General features: G+C 31.8%; 1 protein-coding gene across 1 annotated transcript in view; it reads left to right on the forward strand.

Annotated features, from left to right (window-relative positions):
- Positions 1 to 13,440, forward strand: part of GRIK2 (glutamate ionotropic receptor kainate type subunit 2) — a 673,243-nt gene that overhangs the window by 622,777 nt on the left and 37,026 nt on the right. The window contains exon 15 of the mRNA XM_081296468.1: positions 5,774 to 5,999. Within this exon, the coding sequence (XP_081152594.1) occupies positions 5,774 to 5,999 (226 nt within the window). The remainder of the gene's footprint in view (positions 1 to 5,773; positions 6,000 to 13,440) is intronic.

A 13,440-nucleotide genomic window follows, 5' to 3' on the forward strand; every position in this document is an offset into this window, starting at 1 on the left:
TCCTTTTCTCCTTCCTTTCTGTGATATCAAGGGGTTGGGATCACCATCTTGCTCTGCTCCACCATCTTCCTTTCCCCCTTGGGTAGCATCTCTTAAGTGCTTTCTCTCAGTCTGAATATTATTTATTATCACTATTATTATTATTATTTTGGATATCAATGATTGAACCTAGGGGTGCTTAACCACTGATGCACACACCAAGCCTTTTTTTCTTTTCCTTTTATTTATTTATTATTTTTAAACAGGGTCTAACTAAATTGCTTGGGGTTTTGCTAAATTACTGAGCTGGCCTTGAACTTGGGAACTTCCTACCTCTGCCTCCTGAGTTACTAGGATTACAGGAGTGCATCATCATGCCTAGCAAGAATATTCTCAATGTCTTCCATCTCAGAATGACTCTTTAAATAGCTCTTCCTTTTACTTTCTTCTTTCTTTCTGATATTTAAATTTTATTCTATTCTACCAATTTTCTTCAAACCCACCTTGCAGTACTTCACTTGAGATTTCTTTTTCTATCAGATTTTAATATTATTTTTCTCTGAGTGTAGTTTCTTTCAATATAATCAGTTTTTTGGTTTCACATTTAATATCATTCTCTGAATACATTTAAACCACCTCCCCCTTTTTTGACCTTTATATTTCATGTTAGAGGCTCTCTTCAAATTTATTATTTTCCTTTTATTTATTTATTTTATAAAAAACAGGGTCTAACTAAATTGCTTGGGGTTTTGCTAAATTACTTTGGGGTTTTGCTAAATTAATTATTATTCTTAGCTATTTGATCCCATTGTATAGATTTGAAAAGGGTAACTGCAAACCTGGGTTTTTACTCAAGACTGAAAAACTGAGACTGAGCTGTATTCTGAGGTATGTAGTGGGTCTTTCACTTGTGAAACCCACTGTATGTGTGTTTTGGTAGAGTAAGGTAGTGCACTATTCAAGAATATGCACCCTGTAGCTACCATTACCCTGTTTGAATTATGGTTTGGCCGCTAAGTAAGAATGTGGGTTTTGACAAATCATTGGCATCTTTGTGTTTTGATTTTTTCATTTGTAAAATGAGGCAAAAATGTCTACTCAATAGAATTCTTATAAAATATAAATGATTTAGTATTTATAAATAATTTAGAATAATCTGGTGGCAAGTTCTATTATAGTCAGTATTATTATTATTGATAATACTTCATATCTAGAGCTGTTCTGTTTTGCCTGAAAAATGCCTATTATTCTTCTGGATAACCTCTAGGGCCCAAGACAGGCCTCAATGGTCTAATATCATTTAAGATCTCAATTTATTATTTCTGGTTTCAGTATGGCCTCCTCTGGCTCAACTGTGTCCAGTATATTTTGGATCTCTGGACTTCTTGCTTGGTAGGATGGCACAGTCACCATGCTGCTCATAAACAGGCTCTAATGCATGAACTGTTTTAAAGTGTCTTTCCAGTAAAGTCTACTTCTGTTTGATTCATGTTCATTCTGACCAATCTTTGGAACTTTGTGTTGGGGCTAGATACTGAATTCTAAAAGTTGGTTGGTCAATAACATTTCATCCACTTACATTATAGTTGTCTAAATTACATTTCTATTACAACTTTTCCTAATCTGTTTCATCTTAGTTTTGTGCCATATGAGAGAGAGTGTATGTATTTACCCTTTGTCAGAGTTGCTAGTATTTTTTTTTTAATGTTTTTACTGGTAAAAACAAGTGTTCCTCAACCAGGATATGAACCTGCGCCTTGGTATTCTCCATTGAAGTCTAACCATGAGACCCTCCCTTTGCAATTTTTGTTTAGACAAACAATACAAAAAGATTTGTCAGTATTATATTCTTGTTATAAAAATATTTAAAATTGCAAAACACTTTACTGCTGCATAGTATGTTTACATATGTTGTGTTATTTAATCTTCAAAATTACCCTGTGAGTCTAGCAGGTATCATTTGAGTACTATATGACTTGGAATTGGAGAGATTAAGTAGCTTGCATAAAAGCATATATTAAATTTATAGGAGCTGTAGAAGTAGTAATCATTACTTTTGATTCAGCCCTACTCTCCTCTGAATTTATGTTAACTGTTACATAAGTGAAAGTAATCAACTATTTATGAGCAGTCAGCTTTATAGAGAGTAAAACACTCTAAACTTTATATTTGGTGTATATATATATAGTATCTTATAAGTCATCTTTAAATGTAAAGAATTAGAGTTCATCATGTTAAAAGAAATAAGTCAGATTCAGTAAAACAAGTATCATTTGTTTTCTCTCATATGTGGAAACTGGAGAAAAGACAAGATAGGTGAAGGGAGACTATTAGAGAAGAGGACTGGTGTCAGGAGGAGGAGTGAGGGGACGTTAAGGGGATTAATTGAGGTAACAGAAATGATAAAATGTTATATGCAGGCATAAACATACCACAAGGAAACTCATGATTCTATACAATTGATGTGCATTAATTAAAAAAAATACTGCCTTAGAAAAAAATATAAGGTTTTCAGTAAAATTCATGCTATGCAGACTTTTGTTCATTACCCTATGATTCACTGTAAACCTTTTATTATTAAAAGTAATAGAAGTAGAATTGATGAAAGATGTTAAGAATTAGTTCTCTTTTCCAAGTTTCTGTGAAAATAGGTAAGAGACAAATAACTTAATAGATCTGAATTTCAGAATATTTCTTTGATTCATACAAAATGTCTGGGTAAGATGATTGTGGATCATACAAATATGATTAATCTTTGTGCAAGAGAGGTTATGTGATACAAAACTGGAAGTGTATATTTCATTTAATACAACCTGTAGAGTAATACAAGTCAGAAAACAGCCATCCTTGAAATTCTAATACTTCCTCTTTCTAGTATCTTGAACCCACTCATAGAGTTCTAAAGCAGTTACCTTGCACACATGTACAACATGCATGTACACACACAAGCACATTCCAGTCTGCAAAGGAAGTGGCTGCTTGTAATCCTATCTTCCATGTTATTTCTGCACAGAGTTGTGTTTTATAGCTGGGGTTGGGCAATTAAAATAAGTAAATGGGTTGAATTAAAAACTATAGTTGAATAAGTGAGCAAATGACAGAGACATAATGTTAGAAGGATACCTCTACATACTCAGTGTCTAGCTTGTGACCAGAAGATCATCAGATTTCTTAAATTGCCTCTTTATTTTTATTACGAGAAACAAACCAATTTGAGTGACTTTTCTATCCACTTATTTGGCAATGTTAAGAATAAGAAAAATATATATATATATATCTTCTTCAGACAGGAAGGAAGATAAAAGAAACTACAAAAAAATTACCGACAATAGATCCTTGAAAATAAGCAATTAATAAGAGATGATGAAGTAACAATGGAAAGTAGAAATTACTAGTTTAAGAACAAGTATAGATAGTGCTTTCTGGGAAATGCTCAGAGAAGTGAAAAAAAAAATCTCTCTAGTAAAATATTTCAATAATTTTAAATAAAAAAAATGATTTGTAAAAGTGTTATTTTGCAGATGAAATTTTAATATTTTAGATTATATGTTTCAAAAATAAAAAAAAAAACTTGAAACTAGTTTGTTGGTATTCATTTAAACTAAAAAGTTTGGATGTATTTTCCACATGACTACCAAAATTTCAGAATGGATGCATTCATGTAGCCATATATAATTTAAATACCTTCTTTAAATTGTTTATGTTGTGTAAATGGTGTTTAGGCAATACGGTGCTTCTGGTGCTATTTGATGATTAGTGACATTGTAATCACTATGTTTCCCTTTTATTAGGAATGAAAATGCTAGTCTTCCAAGTTATTTCAATGATATCATCAATAGATTAAGTATACCATAAAATGAAAATAAAATAACAAATTGCATTTGTTGCTGATGTTCTTATAACCAAAACAAAGGAGATAAAGTAGGCAATTTTGTAGGCAATATAGGTAAAAATAACTTATATGCTTTCTTAAACTTTTACCTGATTTTGGTTTCAGGGATACCATGTTAGGATATCAAACTATCATTATCCTTTGAAAATGTTACTTTAAAAATTGTCAAATAATGAATGTGAATCTTTAATTATAAAACTTTTGTGTAATATAATTGGTAGAATTTTGTTTATCTCCTATCAGTCACTAAATAGAAAACTGTGTCCATTTTATTTCTTTATATATTACCCTTTCAATGTGCAGAGCTCTAATTTTTATTTTATTTTTGCCTTTAGACCTCACTCAATCCAAAATATTAGGAGAAAAATACTTTATTGTCTAAAGAAAATGAACTTGTGCTAGCCATATTCATCATCTTCATTCTGATACTAATTTGAAAAGACAAATGAAGATGAAAATCTCATTATTGATCACAATGATCTAAATAAGAATTTCATCATAACCTTAATATTATTCATATTTACCATTTCTATTCTCAATATCTCATTATTTTCCTTGAAGCAACACAAGAGCATGGTTTCTCAAACATGGATTCTTGTCGATCTTATGCCAGGGGCTTTAACTGCATCCTTTCAGATGTTAAGCCATTCATTTTTAGCCTGTTTTAGAGTTCAATAAAGAGCAAATATTTTCTTTTCTAACCCTCTTTTAGTCCTAATTCTGTCTTTTTAAAATTTTTTAATAAAATACTTGTTGTAGCTTTATTTTTTTCCAATAAATTATGAGTGGTTTGTTCTGATCTCATCACTGAAATAGTGGCATATTTTTTTTTTTTTAGTATTGTTGTGTGCCTTCCTTTTCATGGTTATAGTGCTAAAATAACTTTGATGACTTTCCACACATATAAATGAAAGCACACTTGAACTCTGAAAATAATTGCATATCTATTTGTTCAAAAAAGGTTTGACATTTTTAAGGACAATGCAACCAGTGTGATGAATACCTCCTTGGTGTTTATAACATCAGTAGTATTTTTTTTGTATTTGTATAAGAATTGAATAAGGATAGGTTTTCAGAGTTGAACTTTCAATAAGCAGATGCTAACCTTTTTCATGTTTATGCTTTACTAGAGCTTCTGAACAAAACTCATTTCTTTCCATTAATAATGAAATTCCAGCGAAGCCCTACTGAGAATTTTCAGTTGGTTATAAATCTATTCAATTTTATTGGTCCAGGGATTTTTAGTTAGTTAGTAGGCCTGAGTGATAGATTTTTGTTTGTTTTTAGGCAGAATAAAAGAGATTCTGTGGTGGCCAGATTATGTCTCAGTGGAAATGGAGTCATCCTTATTTGTAACCTTATTTCTAAGAAATTCTCCTTGTCTCTTCAATCTATACCTTTGTGTATCCTTGGGGGTCAATGTGACATCTGTGTTATACTCAAGCAGATTGGTGAAAAACAAAAATTCTTGCAGTCTGACTGTCAATTCATGTCCAGTTTTTGTCTCTTCTAAATTTGATGTTATACTAATGTTGAAAAATAAAATAACACACATAAGTTACTTATGAAATATGCAAGCATAAAATACACTTATTGATCTTTTTTTTCTTTTATTTGTTACTTATGATTTGCTAACTTGAATTTTTAAAATAGCAAGACATTTTCAACGTGTTTGTTAAAGGAATAATTATTATACCTGGAAATGTGATGAGGAATTTCTATGAGAAACCTTTAAATATTTATTTTGATTTTATTAGGTGTTAGCTATTTCTGTGAGTGTTAATATAATAATTGGGTGGTATGAGTAAATTAAATGTAGTCACTGTGTCTGAATATTGTAAGATCACATGAAAACTAAGAGATATCTTTCTTATCATTGAAGTACATTTTATTTTCCCCCAGAAATCAAAAATCTCCACATATGACAAAATGTGGGCCTTCATGAGTAGCAGGAGGCAGTCTGTTCTGGTGAAGAGCAATGAAGAAGGGATCCAGCGAGTTCTGACCTCTGACTATGCTTTCCTAATGGAGTCAACAACCATTGAGTTTGTTACCCAGCGGAATTGTAACCTGACACAGATTGGAGGCCTCATAGACTCCAAAGGTTATGGTGTTGGCACTCCCATGGGTAGGTTGTATGTCAACCACTTGATTTTTCTTCATTAATCTTAGCTGCTAGGAAAAGGGGGTGAGAGGGAATAGGGCCTCCGCTTATGCAATGAAGAATTTTGTTTTTACTGATTGTGTCTTGTCAATTTTTTTACTGCATAAAAGTAGCATCACAATTTGGATCTATGCTTCAAAATGGTAAGTAAATAAGAAAAATAAATCCTACCAAATGCTCTATAGCCATTATTACTGTAACATTGTTATAGTAGCCACACTTTGCTCCTAAAGAACCTTTTGTTCTCAATCTTGCATTTTGAAAAAATTTTATGAATCAAACAAGGTTTTTGAAACAATTTCTTTCAGAATCGAGGCTTATGACCATTATTTAACTTAGAGTTAACTAAAAGAATAAGGCAAAAATGGTTCCTATGAATTACTACGTCAATTGTTTCACTTAAAAGAAGGAAGCAGGCATAGTCTCATTTCTCAATGTCACAAACCATGGGTCACTCATCTACAAATTCTCTAAATGTTATTTTTCTCAGCCTGCTTATGCATATTTCAATCTTTATAAATGTCCAGCCCCCATGACACTGTGCCTACCAAACTGCTGAATTTTCTTATTCCCTCATCTCCTACTTTTGGATTCCTTGTCTAGAAGCTCCTCTCCTGCTTCTGAGCACATCTGCACCTTTCATCCTGTGGTCTTTCATCCCTGTGGTCTCCCTTCTCTACTTGAGAATTTCTACTCATCCTTGAGATGAGATACACTATGGTGTATCTGGTTTAAGTTAGGAGAGATGCTTTTGTACCCATTTATTCTTCCTCATATTCTCAAAGATAGACATCGAATCCCTTGTAAAGATGGAGAATTGTTATGCTGAGCATGGTGGCACACCTGTAATCCCAGGAGCTCTGGCTGAGATAGGAGATAGGAGGATCACAAATTCAAAGCCAGCCTCAGCAATTTAGCAAGATCCTGTCTCAAAATTTAAAAAACGAAAACAGGGAGTTGGGGATGTGGCTTAGTGATTAAATACTCCTAGATTCAATCTCTGGCACCAAAATAAAGATGGATCATTGTTTAAAATATCCGTGCCCTCCCATTTCTTCATATTTCCCTGCCACTGATCTGAAGAGAGTAGCAAAGCCTCTTGGCCACCCATTTGTGTTATTTAGAACAATCCACACAAATCACTCCTGTGACCAGGATGACCAAAAACTGAGGAGTCTTTGAGCAAATGTCAGTTTGCCAAGGATACCCAAGGTTTATTGGGAAGTTGAGGAGAGAAAAACATCCACTATAGATTTACCCAGAGTGAAGAGTCATCTTCAGAGGATTTAATTCAAATCCTGTTTCCTCTGTAATAAACTGTGTAATAGTAAATAAATGTTACGGTTCTTTTTTCTCAAATACAAATTGCAATTTCAAACTGTACCTTAGTTAAGATCATGATGTGAAACTAAATGTCAATAAATATAAAATGCCTAATTAAGTGTCTTATACATAACAGTAAATTAAAAAAATAAAATAAAATAAAAATATTTGTTCTAATTAGTTATTCATAACAGTACAATACTTTTATGCACTTTGATATATCATACATAAATGGAGTATAATTTTTCATTTTTCCAGCAGATTTTTTTTATCAGTGAAATACCAAGAATGTTTAACATCAAAGATAATTGTTTTAACATCCCCTGTTACACATGATGAAGTATTTTTCATTCATAATAATAAAATGAAATAAAAGAATAAAAATTTTTAAGTCAGGTATGGTGGCACATGCCTGTGATGTGTGAACTACTCAGAAGACTGAGATAGGAGAATTGTTTTGAGTCCACAAGTTCAAGAACAGCCCAGGCAAGATCCTGATTCATTAAAAAAAATCAAATTTCATATACAAATATACATTTACAAACATATATAAATATTTACATATATAAATCTCTGTCTACATAGTAAGTTTTTCCTGCCCAAATAAAATATATGAGCATATATTTTGTTATAAATAAATAAGTAAATAAATACAATATTACAGTACATGTATCCATGTGAAGGCAGAATAATGGTTGCCCAAAGATGTCCATGTTCTCATCCCCAGACCCTATGGACATATTACTTAAATGGTAAAAGAACTCTGTAGCTGTTATTGAATTAAGGATTTTGAAATTGAAAGATCATCCTGATTAGCCAGTTAGGTGCAATGTAATCACAAGATTCCTTATAAGAGGTAGGCAGGAGTGTAGAGTCTCAGTTAAATGTGATTATAAAAGAAGAGAGGGCTGGGGTTGCAGCACAGTGGTAGAGTGCTTGCCTAGCATGTGTGAGGTTCTGGGTTCCATCCTCAGTACCACATAAAAATAAATAAATAAATAAATATCCATCAACAACTAAAAAAACAGAAAAGAAGAAGAGATAAAGAAGAGAGGCAGAAGAAATATAATAGAAAGATAAAATGCCTACTGTTGGCCTTGAACAGGGTGCCATAAGTCATGAATGCAGTTGACCTTTAGAATTTGGAAAAGGCAAGGAAGCAGATTTTTTTCCCCAGATGACATAGAAAGAACATAGCCCTACAGAGACATCAATTTTAAGATTTCTCCATAACTGTGAAATGATAAAATATGTTTTGTTTTAAGCAACTAAGTTTATGGTTAATTTGTTACAGCATCAACAAGAAACTCATTGTATAAAACCAAAATATAATGTTCAGCATATTTTAATTTCATCAGTGTGTTTTTGAAAGAAAAAGGAAAAAACATACTCATTAGCCTATCACAAGAAGTGAATAACATATTTTAAGCTCTAGCTTCTACAAGTTTTTGATGGCTTTTTAAAAATAAATTATTGTATGTTTATGTAAGTATTTTAGCCATTTTTTTGGTATATCTTCACTCATAATTCTATTACTTTTAATTTGGAAAAGTTTCTTTCACTTGAACCAGCAGATATACAGAATAGAATGTTGCTCAAATATTTATCAAAATATCATTTTATAATAAATCTCCAAATTTAAAATATTATCCACATCTTTGCTCCTTTAGGATCTTTTATAGTAACTTTCAAATGCCTGGGAGGTCCAAAAATTGCACCATATTGACCTCACCAAAAAATTAATATTAAATCTTCTGAAATTCATTATGGCTCAAAGTAGTATTAAATGGACCTGAGAAAATTTCAGACACTAATTCATGTAATACTACAGATGTCTTCAGGATTCAAAAGTGATTGCACAGTCACTTTAGGAAAAAAAAAAAATACTAGGCATGGCAGTACATACTGGTAATCCCAGTGGTTCAGGAGGCTGAGGCAGGACTATTGCAAGTTCAAAGCCATCTTCAGCAATTTAGTGAGGCCTCATGTAACTTAGCAAGACCCTGTCTCAAGATAGAAAAAAATTAAAAATAAAAAGGGCTGAGAATGTGGCTCAATGATTAAGTGCCCCTGGGTTCAATCCCTGGAACAAAAACGAAGAAACAAACAAAACAACAACAAACAAAAAAGTAGCCATGAAAAATAAGTCTTGACTTCCTATTGCCAAACATGCAAGTGTATTTGAGCCCCCATGTACTGGGGGTTCAACATTATTATGGGAATTTTCCCATTTAATTTTCAAACATAATGCGATGTTTATGAAAGAATAAGAAATACTTATATACTAATTTGAAGTTTAATAAGAGCTTACCAATAATTGTTTAGAACTTTAAATTATGAAAATTATTTTGAAGGAGGACTATTTTATCTTTAACATGTTTAGACTAGCTAGTGCAAGGTGATAATTGACAATATAATAGTGATTTAATTCTCCATGAAAATTATTCCTTTTTGCGTGTGCTGGGGAAAGACATCCCAAAGATGTGTCCTTGTTATGCTAGGTTTAGATATTAATTTAAAAGTATGACAATTAATTTTAATATATGTTGACATAAAAATTTGTAGATTTGTTCACAATTATAGTTTGAGGAAGTTATTTTTCAAAATGTGCTAAATTAAATTCTTATTGAGAATTATTGGCCCCGTTGTGTGTTCATGGAGTATTCAAACTGTGGCATTCTCCATAGTTAGGTCTAGAAAAGTACTTTCCTTGAGTAAAAATTATATAGTAAGCCCAGAAATTTTAAGTTACTATATTATTTATTTGGAATTTGTGATGTGCAACATACTTGTTAGTGCATACTCAGGAGTCTTGGAATGTGCTAGTAGTATCACTGCGTACCATTCAGTATTCTGATATTCCTTCTTCTACGGTCTTCTCCAATGACTTTCTTTAATGCTCTTTAATTTTCATTGTATAGGTTTTTCACCTCTTTAGTTAGATTGATTCTCCAGTATTTAATTAATTTATTTATTTTGAGGCTATTGTGAATGGGGGAGTTTTCCTAACTTCTCTTTCTGAAGGTTCATCACTGATACATAGAAATGTGTTTGATTTATGGGTGTTGACTTTATATCATGCTACTTTGCTGAATTCATTTATTAATTCTAGATGTTTTCTGGTGGAGTTTCTTGTATCCTCTATGATAGAATCATGTCCTCAGCAAATAGTGATAGTTTGAGTTTTTCTTTTCCTACTTGAATTCCCTTAATTGCTTTTCTCTGTCTAAATTATCTTGCCTAGAATTTCAAGGACTATGTTGAATAGGAGTGGTGAGAGAGGGCTTCCCTGTCTTGTTCCAGTTCTTAGAGGGAATGCCTCCAATTTTCCAATTTATCTCCATTTAGAATAATGTTGTTTGGCCATGGGCTTAGCATAGATAGTTTTTCTAGTGTTCTGAACATGAGAGGGTGTTGTATTTTATCAAATGCTTTTTCTGCATCTATTTAAAAGATCATATGACTTTTATCTTTAAGTCTATTGAAGTGATGAATTACATTTATTGATTTCCTTATGTTGAACCAAACTTGCATCCCTGGGATGAACCCCACTTGATCATGATGCACTCTTTTTAATATGTTTTTGAAAGCAATTTACCAGAATTTTATTGAGAATTTTTGCACCTCTGATGTTCTGGATTTAGATTTGTCACTGTCTTCTTGGAAAAGTCATTTAAAATTTTTGAATTCTAAGTTCCTTTTGTTTTAAAAGAAGACTCATTCTCCCTTTGTTCCTTAGGATGGCCCTCAACTCCTTGGCTCCAGTGATCCTCTCCTTCAGCTACCAGAGTAGTTAGGCCTAGACACCTACTCCACTACACCAAACTAGGTTCCTTTTCTTTAACTAGTAAAATAATAGAGTTGTACTATCAGAAAACCCTTTAAAAGCTAAACTTAGAATAACTTCCCAAATTTTATTGTAATGGATTATTCTCCTCCTCCTCCTCCTCCTCCTCCTCCTCCTCCTCCTCCTTCTCCTTCTCCTTCTCCTTCTCCTTCTGGATTGAACTCCAGGCTTTGTGTTTGCAAGGTAAGAATTCTGTCACTGGTCTACATTCCCAGCCTCATTATATCTGTGAGGAGTGGTGTTGCCATTGTTTTATAAATAGCCACAATCTGTGGTCCTCAATCATTATTTGCTGAATGAACAAATATCATGTCTGGAAATATGGTACTGCAACAAGATTTATAAACAGAGGAAATAAAGTACTTTTAGTTAAATATGGCATATTACACTATTAAATGTGATGACCTCATCAAAGAAACTTGAGTAATTCAGTTTAATTGCAATACTCAATTATTCGAAAATTCAAAAATAAATTTAGTAAGGAGAGTAAGATTCAAGGAGTATGTGTGAGAACATTTGCATATATCTCAGATATTTTCACTACTTAGAAGTACATAATAGCACTCATCAAAATTTTTCAAGTAAAGAATTTTGACTTATACCTAAGATGAAATGTTAGACCTGAGTGTTTCATCTGTTTTCATTCTTATATGTAAATGCAGTATGCCAATATACCAGGATGCTATCATATTGTCTTGCTCTGAGGGAATGCTTGCCAAAACTAAGTAAAAATAATACATTAATAAAAATCTCAAAAACTCACTAGGATGTTTTAAATGTGAAGACTATTTCAAAAAGAAATATAAGTGATGAAATCAGTTCTGAGGGAGTCTTCTGTTATAATTTGTTGGAACCATACAATTAATAATTTTTGAGAACTCCCTATTGCAGACACCTTAAGAAGTATAAACTTATTTTAGTAAATAAAATCTGAAGCAGTTAAAAATGTTGATGTATACATAAATATTTTAATGTAACTTTTTTAATTAGAGGAAATACTAGTTACAGTATATGTAATATCTATTTCTTCTAACTTTAAGCTTATCTTATAGACAAGCGACCAAGAGTATTCTAAAGTGTGAGGATGTAGATAATTTCCTCTTTATCGGTTAACTCTTGACTGCCCTGCTGAAGACAAGTTAATTATTGTAAAATATATTCATTGACAGTGGCAAGGTCACTTATATGAAAACAATCCAGAAATCAGTTTGAATTATAGCTCTAGGTGAGATCACTTTTTGCAACATATTGATTACTGTAGTGTGATATGTAGTATATTAATATTTTCATTAAAATAAAATTTAAAAAATTAGATAACAGCTCATGGATAAACTTCTTTCATAAGCAACTTGCTGGAATTTCAGTATAAAGCATATTAAAAAATTGAAAAGATTAGAATAGTACTTTGACATGACAATTATGATCAAGAAGAATATTTGCATACTGAGCCACAACCCAAGTCCTTTTAAAATGTTTTTCTTTTTATTATTATTCAATTATTGATTTATTCCAATTTGTTATATATGGTGGCAGAATGCAATTTATTTCATATTACAAATATTGAGCACAATTTTTCAAGTCATTGAGTGTACAAAGTATTTTCACACCATTCGTGTCTTCATATATGTATTTAGGGTTATGATGTCTATCGTTCCACCATCATTCCTACCCCCTTGCCTCCTATATTCTCCTCCCTCCACTTTGCCCTATCTAAAGTTCCTCTATTCCTCCCATGCTCCTCCCTGACCCCCATTACCATTGTGAATCAGCATCCTCATATCAAAGAAAACATTTGACCTTTGTTTTTTGGGAATGACTTATTTCACTCAGTATTATATTCTCTAGCTCCATCCATTTACCTGCAAATGCCAAATTTTGTTTGTTTTATTGCTGAGTAATGTTCCATTGTTTATATATACCAAAGTTTCTCTTTCCATTCTTATTTATTTTCATTGTCAAATAACATTGATTTTGATTTTATAAATTATTTTGTTACTACTAAAATGTCTTTATTACATTTAAAATATAATTTGCCTTAGTCCTAATTGTTAATGAAACAATATTTTAAAATCAAATAAATAAATATTAAAATCATTCACTTACAATAATGGAAATATATTTTTATTTCTGTTTTCAGATAACTTATTTTCTTCCTTTTTATTTGATAACATTAAATTCTTAAATTCAGTGAATTATATGCTATTTCTAAGCAGAATATGAAATCAAATTGGATTT

This window comes from Spermophilus citellus (assembly GCF_964194105.1).
Source record: "Spermophilus citellus genome assembly, chromosome: 5".
Classification (NCBI taxonomy): domain Eukaryota; kingdom Metazoa; phylum Chordata; class Mammalia; order Rodentia; family Sciuridae; genus Spermophilus; species Spermophilus citellus.